Here is a 27,506-nt window from a genome sequence, read left to right as displayed (position 1 = left end):
CGTTCATAGACAAAGACTCAGCTTGAATTGGTCTTTCGGCCACAAGGTTAGTCTTTTGGAAATACGGCGTTTATTTTTAAATAAATCCCGGAATCACAAATCAGATAAAAAAAACACACACACAACATCCTGTTGAACAGAGTAACCTATTAATGAACAAACATGTTACTAAGGAATACAAAAATGTATACGTTCCGGGTACGACTGTTTTACACGCCGACCCTAAACCTGTTTTTATTTTCTGGTAATGGTGTTTTCTTCAGCTCAAAGCCCACGAAAATTTATGAGAGAGAAACATCTCCGACCGTGCTGCTATATTTACCTGACTAATTCACATAAAATACACCCACACTATGTTCTGTTTTGAACTGAGCTCCTTTGCTCATACTTTGCTATTAGTCCAGTCCACAGTTCTTTTGGATCTTCTTGACAAAAGCGAGGCTTCTGACCTTTGCCCTCTTCTCAAAATGGCGGCTCCCAGCTTGTTTAAAAGCCTTGTCCTCGTCTTTCTCACCGAACACTGTTACGATGAATTTTTCGTCGAGTTTAATTTCTTAGATGGTAAGTGAAATGCCTCCTTCTATTCTTACGTTTTATTTTCACATTTGTTTGTTCGCCTTACATACAGAGCGGTCGGTGTCGTGTGCTCAGGCGCAAAACAAGTCGCCAAGTCGCTTCTGCAGATCACCAGGGGCCTCGCCAAGCGACGTGTCTTGCGCCTTTGAGTTTGATAGTCACCGACAGTCGTTGTTTGGGTTCCCAGACACTTCACACCAAAAACACGTCGCACCATACCACGGTGAGGCGGTCGGTTAGTTGACCTCGCTCACCAGTAGCGCTACAATGCCGATGACCCTATAGAGAGCACGAGTGAATTCAAAATCAGCGTATCGCACTGGGTGAGGCGTGTTGATGTGAATTGCTACATATTTACTGCATTTAGTCTTACCAATTTATCACTACTGAAGACTAAACACTATACTACACTAACCTTGTCGTTTATGGGGTTTAGAATTTGTATAAACACGTCGATCGCGTTCCGAAAACATTTCTGGGAGCCGCCTTTACCAACTTCCGGTAATGGCGGCTCCCAGAAACACGGATGCCCCTAGCTGCAAAATTGTAGCTCTACGGTGAGGCAGTCGGTGAGTTTTGGTTTTTGCGACATCGCTCACCTGTAGAGCTACAATGCCGAAGGCCCTGTAGCATACAAAATAAGCGTGCCACACATGACGCGGCATTTCATGTAAAACTCCCACATATTTACTGCATTTTGTCGTACCGATTTATCAGTACTGAAGACTAAAACACTATACTACACTAACCTGGTCGTGTATGGGGTTTGGTATTTGTTCAAATACGTCGATCGCGTTCCAAAAACATTTCTTGGAGCCGCCATTACCAACTTCCGGTAATGGCGGCTCCCAGAAACACGCTTAACGTTTATGGAACGCGATCGACGTGTCTGTGCTAATACCAAACCCATAAACGACAAGGTTATTGTAGTATAGTGTTTAGTCTTCAGTACTGATAAATTGGTACGACAAAATGCAGTAAATATGCGGGATTTTACATGAAAATGCCGCGCCATGTGTGGCGCGCTTATTTTGTATGCTACAGGGCCTTCGGCATTGTAGCTCTACTGGTGAGCGATGTCGCAAAAACCAAAACTCACCGACCGCCTCACCGTAGAGCTACAATTTTGCAGCTAGGATGCCCCACGCTCAATAATTTGGAACGTGATGCAGTAAATATGTAGCATTTCAGCTACCCAGGACAAGTTTCGAACCAAAATATTGAATAAATCCAAATTTCAATATTATTGATGATTTTATCCAACTTACAAACTGAAGCAAGAGTTTTCCATCTTTAGGAAGAACAACTGATGCTAAAAGCGGATAGCGTCAATGGAAAAGCACACTACGCACCTGACACTAGTATGAGTAGTAAGTGGGTGGGGGTAGAGATGTCCGTTGGTCAAACAGTCAACAGTGTGCTCGCTGTCGTCGAAATTTCATCTGGACGTTTATAATAGACGTACAGTGATGAAGATTGCATCGTATGATATAGTTAAGGTGTATAATACTGGCATTTCGATGGCAGCAATCTATATTGAGCTGCTTGATGCTGTGTTTGTTTGGTTGATGCTGTAGCTACCACCTCAATTGACCAAGGAAGTTTGTGTAGATGCAAATGCAGGATATTTGATTTGTTGGATTGATTGAATAGGCAGTGTGCCTTTGATGACATTTAGTTTGAGTGTTCTGTCTGTAAAACACGTCTGTGGCTGCTGACTCCGTTTTCACCGTAAAAATTACAAATAGGTGGCCAAGTGCTTCGTGACACTTTGTCAAGCGCTATTACAATAGACCAGCTACTGGCTCGTAGTATTGGGCGCAATCTGTGGGGCAATAAAGCAATACAGAACATTGTGTCAATTATGGATGCCATAATTTTGCTCTGTACCACAGCGCCAAACGAAGTTGGGTGATACTATGAATAATAGGGTTTTCAGCTTGGCAGTCCATCACAATTTTTGTCATTGTAGCACAGAATTACTACCAAAGTACTTGTCAACTTGACAGAAAAAAAGCTGTGATGGGGTAAGCTGAATGTGAAATAAGTTCAAATTATGAATAGAAATGAAGTTTATGTAATCAATTTTAGGACAATCAGCGCTCAGTGGTCTCTGTATTTAAAGTGAACCATTTCTGGTCTGCCCTGCATTCAGTGATTATAGAGAAGTGACATCCAACAATCTCAGTCCTATGGACCCAGAACTTTCAATGACCTCTCAAGAGTATTAACTCTATCGCATTAAAGTAAATATATCGTTATCATTGTACATTATACCACATAACGAGAATAAAAATATCAGGCATGACGTCTGTGGTTTAATTTCAAACTTCAAACTTTATACGCATTGAAAGAACAGGAAAATGTTACACTTGGTTCAAAAACTTTGCATCTTTGCAAAAAACTTAAATCATAAGTGATATTGGGGAAAGGGTGTCGGTTATCGTTTTCATTACCAGCATGTTGATAGACAAGTTTGGTACGGATAGGGACATGTGGATACGCTGTCCAATCATACAATATCTAAGTCCAAAGCAATTCACACTCATAGTCAGTGCTGATAAGACAAAGTAAAATATTATTGGTTGATAATTTTAGTTTTTTGCGCCAAGATGGGATTCGACTGTCGTGACGGCATCATTTTAAAGTTGATGTGCATGCTCCATTGTGTAACATGCACAGTGTATCAAGCAGGATCTCTAGATTCCATTGATGCAATGTTGCATATTGCGTGATTGTGCCACAGATTGCGCAGAATACTATACGCCCAGCCAAGCATGCAAAGTGTGATTGAACATCAGAAAACGTTTTGATTCAAGAGGATGATGCCATTCTAGTCTTTTTTTCAATACTTCAAAACTAAACTTGACAATCAAGGACTTGATTTATCAACAGCCCCTCCACCCAGATCAAACTTAATATTGCTGGCATATTCTTCTTTACTTGATACTAACAATAGTCATTGAAGCCATTAGCTTCAAGGCTATCATGATTAATCACAGCATTGAGGTACGTGTTTCCAAGACGTCCATAATCACAGCTGGCCTGGCCTCTAATGAATTTACTCTTTGGGCACCAAAATTTTGTTTTCTAAGGTAATGCAGGATCCCAATACTGTGCTATTGAGGTCAAAGGCAAAGGGTCAAGGGCCAGCCACCTCAGCAGACACCAGGTATGAATTATCTAATAAATAGGCAAATTAATCTCACAGCAAGGTATTGATTTCTTCATCTGCATTTCTGGTTGGTACTTTTGCTAGGCCTGTAGCATTGCAAATCTCAGCTAGTCTGCTGCACACACTGTGTACATGCCCCACCAACTCACAGAGTTCTCTAAACGGCGATTTTGATGATAGCTGTGGAAACACAGCTATCTGTGGTGGGGTAGACAGTGTCTATGCGGGTTGTCAAAAGGTCAACCCAGATAGTGGGTTAGGCTGCGTCTGTGCGGGTCATCAAAGGTCAACGGTGTGGGGGGGGGGGCTATCCCTAATCAGAACGCATGTTTCAGCATTCTTACTCTGGCCAATTTTATCATGGTAGCCTTGATCGGATGTGTTATATTTTTACCGTGGACATTTTTCAACATTAATTCATACATTGGCAAGTTATGGGCAATTATGTTCTTCACTGATGTTGCACAAAAGGCGTTCATTACATGACTACAAATGTTCTGAACATTGAGGTTTTTGTGGCCCAACTTGAATTCATGTTTTTTTTTAAGTACATCCCATCATGACTAATCAGAAGTTCTCTTAGCGACACTGACTTTAGAAATACCAAAGCCCAGGCAGGGCTGGAAATACTAGTAATACCTGTCTGCCTGTCCCAGACAAGTGAAATTTTGGCCTAGGACAAGTAGTTTTGAAAAGTACTTGTCCAAGTTGACAGGTAGATTTTTTCAGCCTGCAAGTTGCAACCAGTATTTCAACCTATTGACTACGGCAAATATTCATAAGTTTAAATTTATGTACCTTTTAAAATTTTGAAAATCATTGTTTGGATATTTACCTGTCAGAAAAAAGTAAAAGAAAGTTCGATAATATCTAATCACTGTTTACAGGAGTCAGCCATGTTAATTTACCTAAGGTCATGTCTCAAATCTCTTAGATTAGGAGATTCTCAGAGCCATCTCGGCAGGGATGGCGTTGTTACGCCATTTTGCATAAATTACAGACGTGAGTTTGTTGAACTTTCCCAGATTCACTCGTTGTGTTCTGTCAAAAACTTCCTATCAAACTAATTAAAAATGACATTCAATTTCTCTGGACATTGTCTCAGGTGAGTTGAAATTAGTATAGTTTCGTAGAATAAATTATGCCATGCTGGACAGGTACTTTTTCTCACTGGGACAGGCACTTTTTATTTGACTTGTCCAGTGGGCAAGTGGTTGGAAAAAAATATTTCGAGCCCTGGCCCATTATTTTCATGCCTTCTCACTGTAGGGGAATGTGGTTTTTGGAGGGAATCTTTCGTGCAAATTTGTACCAAGGTAATTGCAGCTTTCCTGCAGCCTTGTCTGGGAGTCTTCCATCCCAACTGAGTCATGGCAATCTGCTGGTCTGCCAGCATAACATACAGAAAGGTTTACCAGTACAAATCACTACTTTAAACAGTGGTCCCGTACCTCCAGACAGATACACTTTTCATAACACCATCCACATTTGTATGCTTTATTCTCATCAAAACTGGTTTGAATGCTTCAAAATTTATTCATATAATATCTGATTTATATTAGATTTTGTTTTTTTCATTTATGTCTTTGTCGGTTTAGTTCTCACAGTCTGAGTGAAAAGATATCTATTTCTATCATTGATTGTTCTTTCGCCCCTCCCATCAAACAAACTGTTATTTGTTTGGTGTAGCCAAACCCCTACCTTCTAAAACAAATGGTTTTTGTTTCTCCCATATGGATATGTGTTTATATTCAGGGTCAGGATGCTGTGCTACAATGCAAAACAACCTGCCGACTGTCTACCAGCAGATTAAACATAATAAACACAGGCCATACAGTATTTGCATGATTGGCAAATGTACTCACATTTCTACTTTCGATGTTTATTGCCAGCCAGGTGCAATACCCTACAGTTCACAGCGGGGTTCAAGTTTTTGCTGCAAAGTAGTATCCGTACATACCCTTAGCACTTTCAGTGTCAGGTCTGTCTATTATATTCATCACAATCACGACCCAATCCTAAAATAAACCTGACCATCGTTGATAAGTCTTGACATGCCTTCATAAAATTTTATGTTTTTCAACACATCGGCAGTCCTACCTAGATATCGTTTTTTATATTCTCTCCATGTTTTGATTAATTTTAATAGCTCACCCTCAACATGTCATAGCATATTAAGTACCAATGGCATGGTTGTTGTCTGCAGTGGCCGTGTACAAGTGTGAACATGATTATCAAAATGTACAATGTAGTACGTTATTGTTTGTAATTGGCAATGAAATTATTTGATTGTACTGTCAAACAATAATTAGCCATGACTAAATCTAATAATAGCCTTCTTTTGAAAATAATTCTTGTACTGATATTGTTGAAAAAATGAAAGATTTGTACAGTTTGGCCACTAGGGGTGCTAGTCTCCTATTTCTATTTTATAGTGTTAAAGGTCTTAGTGCTTTTTCAAGGCTTCTGTAGGCAGGTGATGTCTTGTTAATGTGTGTGATTATCTACCTGCACTACTTTATTCTGCATTCAGCCATCAAAATCCACTATATGCCCTCCCCCTCCCCCCCCCCCTATTTCTGTCATCGCAGGTTGGCAATCACATCATTGGATACCTTAGGGTTGGGGAAAAGTTAAAGGTCTCAGGTCATCAGATGCTGAACATGACGGATCTGACGTCCATGCAACTACAAGAGGGATTGACTAGCAGCATATAGTTTTATAAAAGTTGATACTGGCTAAAATGTCACAAGAGGTGTTTTTTAAATATTCATAGTGCAGATGAATTATTTCACTGTTTGATCTGTCCAACTGCTGCGAGGAGCTTCTCTTCAAGTAAACATCTGTCTAGGCCTCGGCAGGAAAACAGTACACAAGGACATTCATCAAAATTTCAGCTTCAACAACAGTTGTTGATATGTTCTATGAGCAGACTTCAACACACCTGGCTAAATGGCCAGCAGCAGTAACTGTTGTCTTTGATGATATTTGTTTGCAATTTTTTTTTTGTATGTCATGTGCCATTTCTTGTTCTACTCCTATAGCATTTTGAAACACCGACTATGTCAACACAGCATCTATGTGTGTAAAATGCATCATTGCTTACATGTGATTTCTGGTCCAGATCAGAGTTCACTTGTCAACAATAACAATGCAGTCTTCACATGTACAGGCTGAGTTGACAAGCTGAACACTGTGCATCTCAACATGTTTTGGGTTGTGGAGCAACAAACTGTGGTTGATATTAAAATCAAAAATAGTGAAAACATCTACAATTACAGCTGCTACCCCTTTAATTCTTTTAAAATACCATCTTTGCCAATGCTGGGGCAGTGCCAGTACATCAGAGATAAAGATGACAGAATTAGTTCAATGTCAAACATGTTTTCTGTGCATTAATCAGAGTGTTCTATTCCAACCAAGTACTGATAAATTGACCAAGTGTTCATTTTGTCTGGGTATCCTCCCTCCCTCACGCCATCCTCCCTAACAAATTTCCTCATCCATGAAGGAGGAAACACCTGTGAACCCCTCCCTTCTATGATGGCCGAACACTAGCTGTGTTGCTGTCTTGAAAAGTTTCTACACAGTGATTAACATTTGTGAAATTTCTTTCTTGTTTTGTTGGTAGTACCATGCCTCAAGGCGGCAGTCAGCAAAGCACTTGGCATGGCTATCATCCTTGGATCAGTGATAGGTAAGTGTTCATCTTATTCATCACAACAGTCAAATGTTCAAGGAACAGTAGCTTTAACCCTTTGAGCGCTGTTATTTTCTCCCGCCAAAATTTTAGTGCAAAATTTTACCAATCTTTATGAATTTTTCTGTAATTTTTTGATAATTTTGGACCAAATGGACATCACATTTCATTTGCTACAGTTTTTTCTCAAAATTCTGGCAAAAATCTGAGAAAAATTGACTTGGGTTTATTTTATAAAGGGGACAAAAATAGACTTTGGCGCTCAAAGGGTTAACTTTGTTCAATATTTCCTTTGTTTTTGTGCCATCAAACAAGTACATTTACTTATTGTCCTGTATGAAATATGTTTCAAATACACAGTGTAACCTTGACAACAGAATGCACAGTGTACTGTATGCAGTGTTATCCTACCATTAGCTGTATTTTTTTGCATTTTTTCAATAAGATGGTTTGAAACCAAACATAACTTATTTTAAAATACTTTACTATGTGTGACCACAGAATGTTCTTCAAACTTAGATTTCACCAATTAAACAATTGTTTAGTTGCAACTCAATATGGCTGCCGCAAATATACTTATGTTCAGTGCCTGATTTTAATAGACCAAATCTGTTACAAAGGATTGAAACAGTTCCATTGTTTTAGACAATATGGTTTAATAATGGGAATTCAAAATATCTCGGAACATTGGATGATATTTTTGTTACGCCAAAATGCAAATGATATAGCTAATGGGGCTTTAATGAATTTTAGTCAGGAGAATAAGTCATTTTTCAACAAGAACATTTAAGATCAGAGACAGACAGACTGTCTTGACAAGTTGAATACTGGGTATTTTGAGATATTTTTACCTGTAGGATAAGAGACAGCATTTAACAAACAGAACAAAAATACTTGAAAATACATCAACTTTACAGATCACACCACGTTGGTAACACTGAACATCATGATTTAAAACTGAATTCTAGTCCGTACAAGAACTCATTTATCAACAATAACATTTCATAGTCACATACTTTTTCATGTTGTCAGTGCTAATCAGGGTTTTCCACAAGGGAATAATCATGGGTAGACTACCCCACTGTTTGTAGAGCAGTCTGGTCATATGTTAATAAATGTACAAAACAATACATTTTCACAACCAAAGAATATGCAAATTATTTTTCGAAGCTGTGGAAAACACTTAAATATTGGTATAAACATACTTTAGGGAAAGCAAGGGGAGCAAGAAAATGTATTTTACAATAAAACTAATGAAAATGTTACCAAAAGTTACAGCTATTGTCCTGGGCTTAAAATTTGGCATCCAAGACAGCAGTGTTTCCCAATTTCCAGATTTGTATCTGTTGCTCTGCCTCTGTCATGTTTCACTCGATCACCTGACACACTGGCTACTGCTTCAACATGCAATCATTTCATGTGAAATACAGCACGGCAAGAGTATGAAAATGAATAAAAAAACAAAGAGACAATGAAAAAATGACAACTTTGCAACAGAGTAATGTATTATTGCAGTGGAAACAAGCAAGTGTGCTAAGTATTGATGTATTGATCACTGAGTGCTACTAACTTGAAAATCCATGTTCTGTCTTCTTGCAGTAAAACTGCCACAGATTCTGAAGATACTTGGAGCAAAGAGTGGCGAGGGCATTAGTATAATCAGTGTCATCTTTGAACTGGTTGCCATATCAGCAACATGGTCCTACAGTGTTGCCAATGGATATCCATTCACGTAAGTCCACTCATGATGATTGGGTGAGCAAGATTCATAGACACAAGTAACACGTACTGTGATTGGAGGGCTCTATGATTTCATAACTTAAAGGGCCAGTAGTTGTAACTTATGAGGATTTTTTTCACTACTTTTGTCTTTAATGTCAACTACAGTTTCTTGTTCACGGCCCCGAAGCATGTTGAGATACACAGTATTCAGCATGTCAACTCAGCCTGTGCGTGTGTAGACTGCATTGTTTGTAGAATTCAAATCTAAGCATTGACAGTTGATTTTACTCATATGATGCTGTGTTGACAAGCTAAATTGTGGATGTTTCAACATTTTTTGGGGTGTGGGAAAAAACTTTCAATTGACACACAAAACAAAAATAGCAGAAAAGTCATCAAAAGTTGCTGACCCTTGAAGGCCTGATGTGGTTCACTGATTAATTGTACATGTTCCCGTTTTGCCATATATATATATTCAGCCTTAGCAGGACGTTCCAGGATAAAAACCTTACATGATAATCTCATTGCCAGTCACAGGAACTTTCTATTCAATTCCAAGAGAAGGCCCTCTGTAGTACTGCCTATACATAGTATTTTACATCCATGCAAAAAGTAATGAAATCACAGTTTTCAATTATGTAACCAAGTCTAATCCAATGGTGAGTGTAGTCAATACAAAATGATACTTATTCTGTCATACCAATGCACATCTTGTTTCACTTGGTCAGAATGGCACAACAACTGCCATGAGAAATTCATGGAAAGACTCTACAGAATTCATAGCATGTTCTAGAGCTATCTACATATTTGTCCTGTTTTTAACTAATCCAGTACTTGAAGTTTGTGGAAAAGTTTTGTTTCACCCCATAACATCTTGAAAAAATGATAATGTTCAAAACTGCTGCTAAACAAACTTGTTTAATCTGATATTTCAAAAGTAAACATCTGTATTAAGACTGTTGATGGGCATTTAGTAGATTACTCACCAAATTGAATGAATTTTGTGGAAGGTACTTAAAAATCTTCAAGTCCCCCAAAAATTGAGCATACTTTCAACGAAATTCAGTTAACCCCTCCCCCTTGGGAGGATAAAAAGTGAAATTATTTCAAATGTTGTTGTCATCTTGCAGGGCATGGGGAGAGAGTTTCTTCCTAGCAGTTCAGACCTGTCTCATCGGCGCTATGTGTCTACACTTCGGCGGCAGTTCTGGCAAAGCAGGGGCATTCACAGTTGGATACAGTGGTATCATGTACCTTCTACTCAGCGGCATTGTACCATTCCAATTCATAGCATTTCTACAATCAATGAACATACTCATGATAATTATAAGCAGGGTAAGGATTTTTGTGTGCGTGTTTGTTTTATAGTATTGCATCTCAAATTATATCCAAACTGTGTGAGCGGTATGTAATTTTCTCAAGGAAATCAATGGTTTTGATAATTGATGACAACAATACATGCCACAGTATACTTACTGATACACATTGTGTACACAATAGATGTCAACATACACCCACGTAATATACTTTGTCAGTGAATTTTCCGACAAAGTATTAACTTCGAACATTGCAGAGCTTGTTACGTGATCATGTACACGAATATGATACAGGACACGTTTTGAAACATAAAATTCAGAAAGTGGAAAGAGAAAACCAGTTTAAAATCACATTGGATTATTAAAATGAAATGAAAACACTTGTCATGATAAACCAAATATCGGATTCCTTACATTCAAATAATATCATGTGACTTTGCACACATCAGGGAAGTGTTCTTTTCATGTCATCAAAGAGAGTTAGCGGAACTTTTACTTTTCATGATGTCTTCTCTTGTCTGTCAACTAGCTGATATCAGTCAGTGTCACCAGTTACTTAATCTGTACACATTGAACCTTTCTCTTGCTACATGTATGTTCATCTGTTGCTATCATGTCAAGTCAGTTTGAGGTAGTACGTAGCTCTAAATTGAAAGCTTCAACTTTTGCTCAAACTAAGGAATTTTTAAACCACTCCCTTTCGAAATCAAAAATAAAAATAAGGGCCACGGTACAAATTTTGGTACTAATGAAACAAAGTACGTAATAATGGCACATTAAAGTCAAAATGGCTGACATCCCAGGGAAAAATTAAATTTTAGATTTTCACAAAAATGAACCTTTGAAAACTTAGCTTACTCCTTGACCTTCAAAATGAACCTTACAAGTGTTAGACCATAGACAGCAGAGACACTCTCTACTGTCTATGGTTAGACTAAAGGAGTGTTGTCAAAGTTTGAGAGTCTGAATATATGTCCTCAAGGCACATTTTACCATAAACCAGTGAAGCATATGTCCAATAACCGGTATTTGAACACTTTTGACCTTGTGCAAATCCCCAAGATCACATACAAACTTGATTCTCACCATGTTGTTTTTAGATATTGTTATTATTATTAATCTTTATTTAAACTCGATAACTCCATAGGTGTAACACATCTTTTCATGGACGTCGAATAGATAAAAGGAAAAAAAATATGAATAGGTGCATAAAACTTGAAAACACATGAAAAACTGAACTACAAGCAAAATACTAGGAAGAGGCAACAGACAAGTAAATAGAATACAGAAAGTTATTACAAGACTTCTTAAAACTAGTTAGTGACTCGGAGTAGCTGATGGCTTTGGGCGATTGTTATATTCATCCACACCTGCAACAGCCAAAGTGTTTTGATAAAGTGTTGTACGTGCTCTGGGAATTTTAAGGAGGTTCTGATTGGAAGAATGCAGTGATCTGGAAGGGATATACACATATAGGTGTTGAACATACTAGTTATATAGTCAGGGGTTAGATTGTGAGTTGCTTTGTAAGTTTTGGCCATGCGGTTTGGATAGAGTTTCAAATTTATCGGTAACCAATGAAGCTGAGTATACATCTGATGAGTGGAAAGAGGCGGAACAGTGTCAAGAATAAGTCTCATTGCACGTCTCTGTAGACGCTCCAATGCATAGATATTGCTACTAGAAGTAAAGCTCCAAACATTAGAACAGTAATTGATGTGTGGTGAGATGAAAGAATAAGAGAAAAGCTTGCGTGAGTGGAGAGGAAGAAATTTTTTGATGTGTGCCGATAGAAACAATTTGGAATTGATTTTGTTTTCAATGGTTGAAATATGTTCAGACAAGTCTAGGTTGTTAGAAATGGTGAACCCTGGTTAACCTTGTGATGAGACTGCATCAGTGATTTTATCAGCTGAAATGAGATTAAAGCTTTCATCGTCAATGTGCTGTCTCTTCTTGGAAGTTGTAATAATGATCATTGATGTGTCCATGGTGATTTTTAAAGACTTGATCTGAATATGACAGTGTATGTCACAGCAGTGTATATATGTCACAGCAGTGTTTGTCACAGCAGTGTGTGTCGTGTACCACACAACACAACACACACTGCTGTGACATACAGGACACACACTGCTGTGACAAACATTGCTGTGACATACACTGTCATATTGATATCAAGTCTTTAAAAATCACCATGGACACATAGTTGAAAATTGGTGTCTTACTGACAACAATTTATCAACTCTAATAAAATAAAATCAATGATCATTATTACAACTTCAAGAGGAGACACAGTCACAGTGATTGTGTTGGTACTTGAATTTTCATGTGGATTTTGGACGACTTGATCTGAAAATGGGAAATGACATAATTCTGCAAAGTCTCAAATACACGTGAACGTTGATTCATTATGCCTCTACAGGGAATCTGCCAGCACTGGTAACCTTGACAACAAGCCATGGATTGCTTATTTTCATCATATATTTATCTAATTCATGGAAGCCTCCACTTGTAGAAAATTGAACATAAAGATCACTTTGAACCCATAAATTGGTTGTTAAGGAAAATACAGCATAAACAAAGTCCAATTAAAACTACACTGTAGTGTAGTTATAAAAACATTTTTAGGGTGAAATAAATCCATAAGGCCATTCTCATTGACTACTGGTAATTGTTATGACTGGGCCAATATTTTTTTCCGTTTTCACTACAAGTTAATCATCCAGCTGATAATAAAATGTTGAGTAGTGGGTATGTAGAAAGTGAGGCTCAGAGAATGATCTCTCTTTGTCTCTGAATTGCCTGTGGGTTTGTAGATCTCTAAGTAAGATTTGTTGCCTCTGCCTTTGCTCTATACATTGTGTGATGTTTGCAGATATCATTTGACCATGTAATTGGCCAGCGGTTATAATTTTGCATGAATTTCGATTTCTTTTTTGTTTTGTTTGTGAATATTAAGTTCTTGTTCCAGTCCCCAAAGCATGTTAGAGAACCAACAATTCAACACTCACTATTCAGCTTGTCAACACATTGTTGATATGTGTAAAATGCACTGTCATTGTTTACATTTGAATTCTAGTCCAGACCAGAATTCACTTGTCAACAATAACAATGCAGTCTACACATGTACAGACTGAGTTGACAAGCCGAATACTGTGTATATCAGCATGTGTTGGAGAGTAGAGCAAGAAACTGTACTTGAGATTTTTAAAAATGGCGAAAAATAAATCATTGAAAGTTACAGCTACTGGCCCTTTACCCTTTCACTACTATGGTTTGACCCAAACCCACTGGTATCAGTAGTGACCATGGAACTGTTCACAGGGAATTTGGGGGTGAACGGGTTAAAATTGTCAGTGATTCAGTGATTTGTTATACATATACAAAAGAGGTATACTTTGTCCACACATGATGACAATGTGGACACAAATACACAAGAACCTTTTTTTTTTGCAGTCCCATAAGAATTGAAATAACAATAGATAAATAGAAATATGTCTGCAATTAGATGGGAAAATTTTAAGTTTTAAAGTATATTTTGTCCTCATTTGAACTTTCCTTAATAATTTTTCTTTCTCTCTGAACAGATGACTCAGGTGTATTCTAACTACAGTGCAGGCAACACCGGACAGCTGTCTTCCATAACTTTCCTGATGCTCTTCCTCGGGTCCATAGCTAGGATATTCACCTCAATTCAGGAAACTGGTGATCTGTTCATGGTTGCCACGTATGCCATATCCACCACATGCAACGGAATCATCTTAGGCCAGATCTGGTACTACTCAGGGGTCAAAACCAAACAGCAGTAAAACAATTCACCTTTGTAACAAGGTCAAGGGTCAGGGTTCACAGGAGGTCACCCTTAGTAATAGAAATGAAATTTTTGACTTTTATTACGTTTTCTAGTGATTCTTTGATAACATATACATTACAGTACTCTCAGAGAATGTTAGTTTTGTTTTTTTATCTTGATTGACCTTACAAACCAGAAATATTGCAGGGTAATGGTTTGAAAGAAACTCAGTATTGATGGACACACACTACTACTCACATTTATCTACACAAGGCAGTTCATCTGGACCATGCAAATATTTTTCAAACCAATCTAAGAACACTTTTTTCGATAAACATTTATGTTTGACACCAATTTTTCGGTCAGTCTTTTATTATTTCAATGAATACAACATCAAGTATAATGGCTCGTTTTAGTATTCTGCAAACTGAAGTACATATGTTATTTTTTGACAATAAGCTTTTCTGTTGATAGAGTGTTTGGAGCGGTGAATACTGTACACGTTCATTTGACATCTGTGAATTTGTTTCACAGGGATTGTTAATTGTCTTTATCTGTGTTGTTGTGTCATTACAACACAGAAACAAAAGAATTTTTTAAGTGTTTATGACAGATGGAATAAAATGGTTTTGGAATTTTGAACTCACGTTTGTTGCTTGTTCATTTTCATACCCATTTCACCAGAAATTTACACATCTCTATGTACTAGTCGATTGTTACACAGAATCAGTGTTGCCGCCAGGACGTGCCCTTGCGACAATGTCCCCAAAACGGAACCCGTTGTCCCGCATTCTTGCGTACTACGGGTCACCTCGGGCGCATTCGTGAGTCGACTGTGTTGAATGTAGTCTACAAGTAATATCTGTTACTAAACGATGACCTTTGTTTTGCATAATTATTTCCAGGTTTGCACAGTAAATACGTACTTTCGGAGCTAGCCATGGTTAAAAGTTATTAAAACGTTGCACTTGATATCATAATTTGCTTGACCGTAGTCCGTCTGAGTTCTGATTGGCGACAGATACGGAGATACGGTAGACTGCTACAATCGCCTGACGCGGTCCTAGTAGCTTGAAATTTGTTCAGTGAAACTAATTTGTTGTAAAATAATGCAAAATTTGATTGATAACTGACGCTTGTTGTCCCCAAAATGTGCAGAATGTCCCCAAAAATAAACTGTAGTGGGACACAGTGTCCCCTGACTTAAAGTTCCTGGCTGCAACACTGCAGAATAGAAGAAACTTATCATAAACAATACAAGGGTAAACTAAGGAGTTTGAAAAAAACAAACAGGAAAACAAAGAAAGAATACTAATCTAGAAAGACTTCTGTTCACCATTAAAAGGCCAGTAGCCGTAACTTTTGGTGATTTTTGTCACAATTTTCATTCGTTCATAGCAATCACATTTTTTGTTCGTCTCCCCAAAGCATGTTGAGATACACAGTATTCAGCTTGTCAACACAGCCTGTACATGTGTAGACTGCATTGTTATTGTTGACATGGAATTTTGATCTAAATTAGGATTAAAATGTAAACATTAGCCCTGCTTTTACACGTGTAGATGTTGTGCTGACAAGTGAGCAAGTTAGTGTTGTAAAATGCTGTGGGGAGAATTTGCAATTGGCATACAAAACAAAAATAGACGAAAATTAAAGCTGCAAGCAGCATTACTGGGGCCAAAGTGTGATGGTAATTTGCAACAAATGCAAGTTTTAGTCCAGTTTGTTAGCTGAGAATGTTTGGCCTGTACTGCTCAACATGAAACAAGACATTGAAACGGACTCTCCTTCTCTCTCTTCTGTCGTGATAAGTTTTCCTGTTGTGTGGCCTAAACGGGGACAACAACAAAGCAATTATTATCACAGCTTCATACACATTATAACAAACTGTTCAGACCTTAGTATATTTGTCAGCCTCAAATCAGGTATGCACATAATTAATGAGATGTACTTGTTCTGAAAGTGATTAGCAAGCGTAGGTACCTTATAGTAATACTATACCTGTAATTGTTGCAGTTTCCGAGATGCAGGAAAGTAGGTCAAAGGTCTCAGAAAATTTGTGGGAAAAATTTAGTCATATTAATTCGCAACAGATATCAAATTTCTAGTAGTTACTAGCTGAGATACATGAAAATAGCTCTAAAGTCATCCCAGGTCATTCCACTTGTAGATAAAAAGATTGTCTCATACCGGTCATCATCCAACATAAACCAAATCTCTAGCCCTAATAGTAGCAAATATATGTTAAATTGGGTCAAATGTCATCTGAGGTCATCCCAGCAGTATCGAAAAAAGTTTCTATTGCATAATGGTCACTATGCAAAAGAAAAACTACTGACTTTTATAATTACTGAGATACAGGAAAGTAGGTGAAAGGTCATCCTACATTGTGGAGAAAAAAGTTTGTTCCCAACATTCTGTTTAATATCCAATAAAAACTAACCCTTGTAGTTCTTTGTTACCTGTAAGTAGGTTAAAGGTCATGGAAGCTGTCATCTGAAATATTTTGCAAGAAATTTTGATGGCATATAGTTGTCCATTTGTCTAATTGGTTCTGATGAAGAACATTTTTAATAGCTGCTTAATTGCTGTACACTCCATATGTTGATAAAAAAACATTGTCACCAGATGAAATAGAAGAAAAAAAATGATCCTGAAGTGGCTTGAGAAAAAAGAATTGTCATAACAGACAGAAGTGAAAAAAAAATTCACTATGCACCTGAAGTGAGCAAAATTTGGAAACCTTATTCTTATATATTCTTTGCCGGTGCGCCGCCATGGGTGGCACAAATGTTTTACCACAAGCAATTCTTATGGGTTTTTTAGCACTTTATGATATAAGCATGCACTATATAGGTCTACTTTGCTCCTCAGTGCACTCAATGTTTTCCTTCCCTCTTCTGACCCAAGAAATCATTTTCAGGATTTCTGTTGCAATATCTCAATGGCATAGGCAATATCTAAAGGGGACACATGCTAGATATTTTCTTCTGGTTCCTGGTACTACCATGATATAATGGCTTAAAGGAAAGCAATTCACAGGGGTCAGGTGCCACTCCCTAGCCCTCAGGGATATTTTACCAGTTACCTCTTGTACATAAAAATTTAAGTAGCAGAAGTATGGTTGGTAGACATCTTTCATACAAACTGCTAGTTCTTTCTACTTCCACAGAACACGGTCCCTCCACGTGGAGGGACCATGCACAGAACAAGTTGTTTTATAGGTACAGTTGTGAACCAGTGATGAGGTCATATGTTATGAACAACACATTACAAACTTGATGAACAATTTAATAAAAATTTCACTGCTACTCTATTAAAAAAAATTGATGCAGGTCTGACCGAAGAAAAAAACTTGCTGTCACTCTGACTGGAAAAAAATGTGTTCCCATACCCACTTCCTTCATACCCCTCCCCAGAAATCAAATGGTTCTCCCTTAAAGGGGAATTTCCCTTAACAAGCCTGAAAGTCACAGCTCCTCATGAGAAGAGACATTGTAAAACTTTGAATTTTCTCTGGCTTGACAATATTTTCTGCCCGACAGAGCAACTTCTAGTTGAACAGTGCAGTCTGTTTTTCTGCCCCCCCTTTGTTGAGTGGTCCATCCCTTGTTTTAGCACAACCTGACCTGCAATTTACGATCAAATAGTAAAGACTGAGCCAGTATGTGACGTCGTCAAAGGTTTAGTTAATATAAAATATTGTTCTTTAATAGGGTAAATTTGTCATTAACTTACAGGCTGTACTGTGACCTTTGAACTGTACGTTTTTCAACAAAATGGCGGCCACCAGTAACGGTTGGTTTCGGACGGCTGTTCTTTCGGTTCTCCCAGAGAACTGCTACGATGAATTTTTCGTCAAATATAATCTCCTGCACGGTTAGTATTTACAGTTTATTTTAGCCATCTTTTATAATTCAAAATAACTTGAGACTGGCAAAATCTCTGTTTATGTACTTTGTCACGACGCATAACATATCATTGTCATCACCGCATGTATTCAAAGGTCAAAGGTCGAAGGTTATATCTTAAAGATGATTACCAGCAAGTGCCCGAGGGGAAGAGGGCTGTTCGCTAATGAGCTGATCAGGGTATAGACAAGACAACACGTGCGTTTATTTAGTCATGTTTGTAATATGATGATCAGGCGTTGTAGATGCGCTTGTCGTTGGTTGACCCCGTCAACTCTATACCCTTTGTCTCTGACGGGGTCTCTGAGCTCGAGCGCCCGGCAAGGGTCACAGTCGCGTGTGGCTCGATACAAGGCAGTGAACGCCTCTGCATGCACTTGAAATGTAATGCATTCGACTGTGTGGTGATCACCTTTGTTGAGCAGATGGAGCGGTAGCAATCAGACCATCCATGGTCTGTGTCTGGTGATATCACAGGCGTAATGGATGTACAATTTTAATAGTGTGGAGATATGCTGTGGGTTTATGCTACGTTCCGACGTTCCACACTGGTTCCATACGTGGGTCTAATATCCCCAGGCTTATGGTCAGTGGTAGCTGCCTGTTAGGCTCAACGGTCCTTCTCCAGCTAAAATCTAACCAAGTAATTTAGGACGTTGTAGGGCATCATTCTAAATTTCTAGACTTTGTCCCGTAGGTTTGCATCAACCATAGGCTATGGAGCATTGCCCATATTATAGCTCAAGGTTCTGTTATTCATGTCTGTCTTCAGGGGTGCGTGGTCTGCAGTCATGTACGACAGCACGGTCACTTGTGAACCGATACACGACTGCTATCGACTGTGGACGACAGATCCCCGTGTATGCATGCTCATGGCGGTAAATCGATGGGTGTAGCTTTAAAATATTAAAAGTTGAGGCCTTAGTCATGCAGTTGCCTAGTAACCGAGATTCTCATGATGATCCGCTTCTACCTCCACGATAACTAGAATAGTATTAACACAGCCCTGGCAGACAGTTCACTTTTAATGCCAGTCATTGTCCATTGTGTCAATGGGCCCGTATGTTCCGCTCACATGCTAAGCTTACTAGAGGAGCGTACAACCCAGGACATACCCATGACAAGGGGGACATTATCATGCGATAGGCCTACCCTGCTTATAGATCATCCATGACTAAAAGTATTTAGTGCCTCCCTAAATACCATAGAAATAAACCACAGATATAGAAATGGAATCTTTGGAGACTGATTTGCCTGTAAAAAGTAAAGGAAGACGCCCATTTCTCTTTTTCGCAGCAAAGCCTACTTAGACACCAGAAATCATGGTTTCTATAAACGAAAGATACATATCAACAGTGCAAGACACCTTGAGAAACAACAATGGTTTTCTCGCAAGTTGTCCGCCCACGTGGAACTCTGTCTCCAATATCGTCCATTGTTTGCTTGTTGACAAATTATCTACATAGAGTAGATATATGGCAACATAGTATGAAACATACATCTTCATGTTTGAGTGTTATGCCCTCTGTGTGTCAACAAACAAAAAAACAAACAACGAGAAATCATCGGAGACTGATTGAGTTCCCCGTAGTCCGCGAAGCAAAATTGGTGGACTTTCCCGCCTGCCCGCTTAATATATTGTCGACGAACCCTTTCTTGTTTAGCGAACAACGGTGTTGCTCGATATTGTATATCCAAATGCAAAGATATGCGAAGTATATCTTAGCCATATAATGGTAGAGGACATGTATAGGTTGTTTGTTTTGATTCTCTAGTCAGTCCATGTTGTTGTTCACAGCTTCTTGTTTACTTCCACAGATAGCTTCAAGTTGTTCTTGTTGATCTTTTCAATTAAAACAAACTGAACAACAAAAGAAAGCAAAACAAAACACTCACATTGCAAGGATTTCTTGTGATCATACGAAGGTTCTATTTTTGGACCTTTACTATTTATGCTTTTATTAATGATCTTCCGTTATTTGTCGACTCCTCTTCCTTACATATGTACGCCGACGATCAAACACTGCTTACAAGGAGTAAATGCATTGGCGAGGTTAATGAGGCCATAAGTAGTGACATTCGTCCGATCTCAAATTGGATGACGGCGAATCGTATGCGCATAAATATTAGTAAAACAAAGTGTCTTTATTACAACCCCTTACAGGTTGAGTCTCATGAATTGGACTGATAACCAGTTGTCGTTACATATTCTGACATTTTGATTCTCCAAGTTCAATCTGGAAAAAAAATTAGGGCTGACCCAAGTTGATGAACTTTGTTATGGGACATACATATCGAAACTTTGTGTAAGAATTTAAGTATGTGTATAGGTCTTTTACGTAGATTGCGATCATATATCCCTTATGAGTATCGTATGGTATTATATTTTGGACTGTTCCAGAGCGCTCTTGACTATTGCTGCATAGTATTGGGTAATGCAACAGAAAAAAAATAGACGTTTGATTTTTATTAGAATTCAGCAATGTTTCCATAGTTTTGCGTCTGTGTAAGAGATTGAAGATTGACCTGCAGATGTATACATTTTGCGCAATACTAAATTCATGTCCATCTTTCGGCGGGTATCGTAGCAATGTTCTACAATATGACAATAATCCGATAAGTAGTAAGGAACATTTTGATGGAGTAAATAAAACATGAAAGTACAGACTAGCAACTTGTAGAGCTTATGAACATTCAGAATACGTAGATTTTAGAACAAAATGAAGATGGCTCTCTAAATTAAGAGAATGTTATACTGCGAATACACATTTTCTGAGTGACATAAATTGGATTAAGATACGATGCAAATGTATTCCCCATACTTCTATGTTACATGGGGTTGAATAATGATATATTACGAGAGCAAAATGAGAATACTTTATGGTCTAAATAATGTTCCGGCCTTCTTTCTTATCATCGCGTTTACCTCTGTAATGTGTTGTTTCCATGTAAGATGCTCATCAATAATTACCACGACAAATGACGTTTGGTGACTCTGAACTAGAGGTTGATTTTTCACACACAGATTACCATATAAATACGCTGCTCTACGTTTTTGATGGAAAAATACATAGTTTGTCATATTTATGTTTAAGGTGAGCCTATTAGCGACACACCAGCTTATTAAATCTCAACTGCCATATACATGACTATGATACATGGTCTGCATATCGCCAGGACTGTTGCGTACCAAGGTGTATTTCAAAAGCTAGTCAACGTAGGTTTCACTTCCGAGGGTCTAAAGTATGGAATGCCTTACCTATAGATATCAAATTAAGTACTAGTGTTTATACCTTCAAATGTAACTTGAAAGACTATACCAGAATGAATGTTTCCCTGTAGTTTCTCTCTTCTTGTACGTATTTCTGTGATCTGTAGTTATTTCAAATTTTATTTCTGAATGAGCCCCGATGAAAATTACTGTAAAGTAACTCGGCCGCTCAATAAAAGTGTAAACAAAGTGTAAACAACTTGTGGAGGGCTTGTGGAGGCAAATCCTATGTATATCGACTCAGTGCATGGCGCTTAGTACACGTGTACACGGCGAAGGCCCCTTTGTAGCATAGAAAAAGGGAAATATTCTACACAGGGGCCTTCGCGACTGTGCGTTTACGTTAGCATTATAGTTATTCAGGCTCGAATAAACAGGGGGATGCCCATATTAACTCTTCATATCAATCGAGTGACGTTGGGCGCCACCATAAATGAGCTATATAGCCGGGCACGACGATAGATGAACTGTGTAGATATATGTCAGTCTATAAATCCAACAGGGTAACATTTTCTCACCAGTTTGACCCAAAGGACGTTGCACTCAGTTTTAGCATTGCATTCATTAGTATGGTTGTATGACAGTAAATGTAGCATCTCGGCCCTGCGTTTTACAAGAGAAGAAGGTACCCATATTTATCTACATGCCAGTCAGCAAATACTCAGATACTGGCTGTAATATATTTTCATAGTTGTGGACAGCATACCGTGTAAATATTACTGCACAACCGTCCGGGTTATCAAATATGCAAAAATACCTGTGTTTCTTAAAGGGGTCAGTGCACTCCGAATCATGTCGACAGTAGCTGGGTCATCCTAGCCTCGTGTTCTATACTAAACACCCGTATGGCGTTCAATAGGACAAAATGTCTCTGAAATTTTAGGCACTTGTTGTCTGTCACCAAAAGGTCAGCAGAACTGCATTAAAGTATTGAACAGGTGAAAGGTTGATCTGTAGTTCCAGGGTCGATGTTTTAAACCAGGTTTACGTTTCTGAATCGGATATGGCCATGGATCATAGACGGCGCTGTCCACGAATGATTTCATCAGGGCGAAATGTCCAAAGTTTTGATAGTGCGAAGGGTGCACTCAAGATTGACATTAAGGCTGTCAGACGTAAGGGCAGACAAAATATTTGAGCTATCGTTGAGAGGACAGAAAATGGAAATAGAGTAGATGATTTCTTATCTCTTTTGTTGAATTTCAACTTGCTCTAATATTAACAAACTTTTGTCCCTCGCGTATAAGCTCCACATGAAACTATAGACCCAAGAGAAACACGGTCTTTAGTGAAACCATGAGCTCAGTTGTCATGCAATGGTTACCAGGATATGTCGAACATATTAAATAGGGACATAAAAATATAGAAAGAAATCATAACAACATTAAATTCAAAATAATTTAACGAAACAAATATGATTACGCTAAAAGATCGTCGCTTTTCGTGGGTATTTATTTTTACAGTTCCCTGTCTGAAATCTGCCCTGAGTAAAACTCTTGGAAGTCTTATCATCGTCGGATCACTAATTGGTAAGTTGACATGCGCAGTGAGTGAATGCAAAATAAAGAAGATTGGAACTAATTTTGGATAATTGGATGATGAAGTAATGTCGATTTACTCTCATCTACTTTCCTTTTCAAGCTACACACTTGTTTTTATGAGTAATTTGTAATATTGCAACATTCAGCTATACGGCACCTAACACTTTTGAGAAATCTGAAAATCCAATTATCCTAAATTCAGTTCTAATCTTGTAACTAATAGTAAGAGTTTTCATTCCCGTACAAAAGAAGCGGCGAAAAATGCTGACTCAGAAGTTCTAATTCCTTTGCTGTTGATAAATATATCATTCTTTATCTTGGTCAGCAACGCAAACTTGTAATCCAAAATTTATTTGTTAAGGAATGTTTTAGAGGGCTATGCTACATGAAATATCAATACCACAGTAAGCTCCCTACATGTTTGAGGACTGGCATTTGTTATAGAGTATTGTGAACTGCACAAAGTCACTGAATGGCTATGGTGTATTTTTATTCAATGTATCTGAAAAGTAAAACGAGAATACGACTTTTTCTCCTCACATTCCTTGTCTTTTCACAGTACCTAGAAGTTATGCAACATAATTAAAATGACGATTTCTGTACTTTTGCGTAGATACCAACTTAAGATAAGTTCTTTACGTCATAGCGTTCCACAACTTAACCACTCTCAACGGATTTCCTGTGTGACGACGCTGTGAGTTCTTGTTACAAGCGTGATGTATTTTATATCCGAACAATAAAGTTAAAATGCTACTCGACTTTAAATGCTTTTTAATGTATAAAGTTTCAACTCTTCCTAGCGATGCATGGGTTTTTACGCAGAGATCCAAATAGTTTATGCTAGCTGACACTGAAAATGGGTTGTGAAGTATCTTTTTTCTGTTCACTTCTTTCAGTAAAGCTTCCACAGATTTTGAAAGTTTTATCAGCCAAGAGTGGTCTTGGCATCAGTCTGGTCAGTATCATCTTAGAGTTATCAGCGAGTTCCATACTATGGTCCTACAGCTTTGCCAACGGCTTCCCGTTTGTGTAAGTTAGACTTTCGTTGTGCAATAAAACGAACTTAACCGATCTGAAGTTGTCAAAATTGTTCCCGCGGTAATATGTTGTTCGGCAATTCAGATGGATTATATGCCTATAGTATCAATAACGAAATGCTTGACATGTCAGTGAAGGCTTACCGAGAGAGTTCATAACAAAGGAGGGCAATATACAGGAGTGTAGAGGGACTGTGCCAGACCTTTAAAAGCCGAAACTATCAACAGCGCCCTCTACCTCAATTTTGTGCGGAGACTTTGTTTTTTTACTTAAGCCTTGTCCTTCTGTCGGATATATCATTTGGCATTTACTTCAACTGTACTGTAGATTTATAATTGAACAATTTTCCTTATTATTAAATTTTTCCAGAGCATGGGGTGAAAGTTGTTTCTTGGCCATCCAGACCTGCCTAGTAGGTGTCCTGTGTTTGGTTTTTGCCGGGAAATCCACGAAAGCTCTGGCGTTCCTTCTGACGTACGTGTCTGCGATGTATATTCTACTGTCCGGATTTGTTCCTTTGGAAGTACTAGCGTTCCTCCAATCAATGAATATATTGTTTGTCATCAGCGGAAGAGTAAGTAGCTCTAGAAACTGTATCACCATGAAACAGCCTGCTCGGTGCATGCTTACCCTCTCCGTAATTAAAAACGATGTCATCTTTATTTCAAGCCATCATTCAGCGTAAGGAAATCATTGTTTCAAGCATGAATAACAGTCACCTTTGGTGTATTTGTGCAGCGACATATTGATATGATGCACAGGCCCTGAGATGTTATATTATATGTGTTATGACGTCATCACGTGTCCTGTGCTACGCTGATATGATGTGATGTGGCACTATACACAGTACAATTATACTATATTATGTGATATGATATGATGTGATTTTATGTGATGTTATAAGATTTGGCGTTGTGTGATGTAGCCTGACGCACAATACGAAACTATATGATATGATATATGATATGACATATTGTACTGCATTAAGAATCAACCACTTATTTATGTTATAAAATTTAACTGCATGACGTCATATGCGTAAGTAATACAGTGCTTTATTCGCCTGGGTTACAGCACAGGCTCTCTAAACGTTGCCTCAGTAGATAAGCTGTCCTGGACGAGGCCTTGTATTTGGTGTATTGGCAGTAACAGCTAGTTCAGTGATACACAAAAAATCACTGGTGAGCTTTTACTGCACACTAAATGCTTGGCGTCGCCGATACCTTATCAAGGCAGCGTTTCGAGAACCTGTGGATTACATGTACAGAAGACATGAACTCCATTCTAACAATGTTTCAAGAAGTGGTCTACCGTGACATTGAATGATGCCTTGTAGTGTGTTAATGATTTTAACAAAATCTTATTGGAAATGAGACCAGTTTAGATGGGATGATCGCCTAGAATAAGGATGCATTCTCCCATTGAATGCCATTGGTATAAATTTAATGTACGTTGTTTGTTTGTTTTGTTTTGTTTGTTTTATAGATGACTCAAGCGTATGCCAACTACAGTAACGGACACACTGGGCAGCTATCCTTTGCCACATTCCTGATGCTGTTCCTTGGATCGGTTGCCAGGATATTCACGTCCATCCAGGAAACCGGAGACCCTTTCCTGATAGCTTCGAACTCTGTATCCAGCACATGCAGTGGAATCATAACTTTCCAGATTCTTTATTACTGGAACGTGAAGCCTAAGAAGGCATAGGCTGCCACAGGGTCACGTGTTAGTGTGCGCTTTGCGTGCCAGTATGTCAAAGGTCACCATTTCCATGTAAACCGTCACAGATATATCGTTGACGGTAACTTTTGATAGTATTTTCATTAAGGTTCCAAGACAAGAAATTGACCTTTTTAATCTAACAATTCTCTGGTAGTTAATAAGATAAGAACCCCCGTAAATTATACATTTTCTGAAAGCCCACATATAGGGGAAAATTTTGGTTACCACAGTGTCACCATTCTTTACATAACTATCACGTGACAGGTAATTTGTATAACCTTTCAAAAATCAGGTTTTCCTATCTTTTGTCTCAATACTTCTAAATATCTGACTCAAAGTTGCTGGAATGCAAGCTGTTACAACGCTCTTCTAAAGTATGTCTCAGATTTTTTATATCTTGCTTAGATTTTTTTGGAGCACAATTTTAAAGAAATCAACTAGGGTAGAATTCACCGCTTTGGAAGTTTATCTGGCATAAAAATTGTTTAAAAAGTTTTAAAAAATTCTGAGACACACTTTGGAAGATCCTTAGGACAGCTTGCACTCACACAAATTTCAGCCACATATCTCAAAGCATTGAAACAAAACATAGGGAAAACCGATTTTTGAAAGGTTATGCAAATTACCTGTCACATGATAGTTATGTAAACAATGGTGACACTATGGTAACCAAAATGTTTCCCTATAGGCTTTCCGAAACTATATAATTCATGGGGGTTCTGAGCTTCTTAAGCACTAGTGAATTGTTAGCTTAGAAAGGTCAATTTCTTGTCTTTGAAACGCCAAATCAAACACATTCCTTCTGATGTTCAAATGCAACGCTATCGGCCTTGTAAACACCAGACATTGCGTACAACATGCAGTATTATTGTTGGCAAATGAATTCTAGTCTGGAAAACATTACATCCTAACAATGACAGTTTGCATTACACACATGTAGTAATGTAGATAATTGCCTGCCATTACAACTTGACCGTGGACTCTGCTAAAGGGGCAATAGCTGTAACTTCTAATGATTTATTTCTCTATTTTTTTTGTTTTTTATGTCGACAACAATTTCTTATTTTACCCCCCGAACCATGTTGAAATACTCAATACACAGCCGGTGCATGTGTAAACTACATTGTTATATTGTTGACAAGTGAATTCTGGTCCAGACTGGAATTTGAATTTAAACAGCTACTGTTCATTTTACACATGTAGACGCTGTGTTGACGAGCTAAATAATAGTTGTTTCAACATGCTTTAGGGAGTAGAACAAGAAATTACAAAAACAGGGAAAAAATCATCAAAAGTGATAGCTACTGTCCCTTTTACAAACTTTTTTTTGACAAACGGAACAAAAATAATGGCAAGCACATTGAGAGCTTAATGTGCTAATCGTCACAGGTCTGTTATTTGAACGATTCCCCCATGGACCAGTCTTTCTTTAATTTGTATCGCTGAAATGTGCATAACAGATGATCCATCGACTGTAGATTTACCTGTTTATTCGCTTCTCCCGTTGAGAGTTAATAATTTTTACACAGTATTGTGTGAATATTAATGGGTTCTACAGTTGTGCGTGTAGAGACTGAAGAAGATTTAGTGGGGGGGGGGGGTATTGTCTCGGTGAGACCGAACATCTTTGTCATTCTCTTGCACATTAGTAGACTCCCCTATATTTTTTATGTCACAATAAATGCATGTCATCATAAAAAAATATCACGAGAAAGAAAACTCAGTCTCAAAGAAATAGATA

At 38.1% G+C, this 27,506-nt stretch overlaps 2 protein-coding genes across 3 annotated transcripts; both read left to right on the top strand.

The window, feature by feature from the left end:
- The first annotated feature begins 410 nt into the window (after positions 1-410).
- LOC139118450 (mannose-P-dolichol utilization defect 1 protein homolog) lies at positions 411-14,924 on the top strand. Of its 2 annotated transcripts, none has more exons than XM_070681747.1 (5): positions 411-561; positions 7,383-7,448; positions 9,051-9,183; positions 10,304-10,508; positions 14,077-14,924. In XM_070681747.1, exons 1-5 carry the CDS (start codon positions 468-470, stop codon positions 14,296-14,298), a joined length of 720 nt encoding a protein of 239 aa, XP_070537848.1. In that variant the 5' UTR covers positions 411-467; the 3' UTR covers positions 14,299-14,924. The 2 variants fall into 2 exon arrangements, with proteins under 2 accessions (XP_070537848.1, XP_070537849.1); XM_070681748.1 differs by lacking the exon at positions 411-561 and adding an exon at positions 822-899.
- A 3,128-nt stretch (positions 14,925-18,052) lies between these two features.
- LOC139118451 (mannose-P-dolichol utilization defect 1 protein-like) lies at positions 18,053-27,506 on the top strand. Its single transcript, XM_070681749.1, has 5 exons — positions 18,053-18,161; positions 22,928-22,993; positions 23,902-24,034; positions 24,413-24,617; positions 25,529-27,506. The coding sequence occupies exons 1-5, from the start codon at positions 18,062-18,064 to the stop codon at positions 25,748-25,750; spliced, it is 726 nt and encodes a 241-aa protein (XP_070537850.1). The 5' UTR covers positions 18,053-18,061; the 3' UTR covers positions 25,751-27,506.

The sequence above is a fragment of the Ptychodera flava genome, chromosome 19 (genome assembly GCF_041260155.1).
Source record: "Ptychodera flava strain L36383 chromosome 19, AS_Pfla_20210202, whole genome shotgun sequence".
Classification (NCBI taxonomy): Eukaryota; Metazoa; Hemichordata; class Enteropneusta; family Ptychoderidae; genus Ptychodera; species Ptychodera flava.
This window is presented reverse-complemented; position numbering and strand designations above follow the sequence as displayed.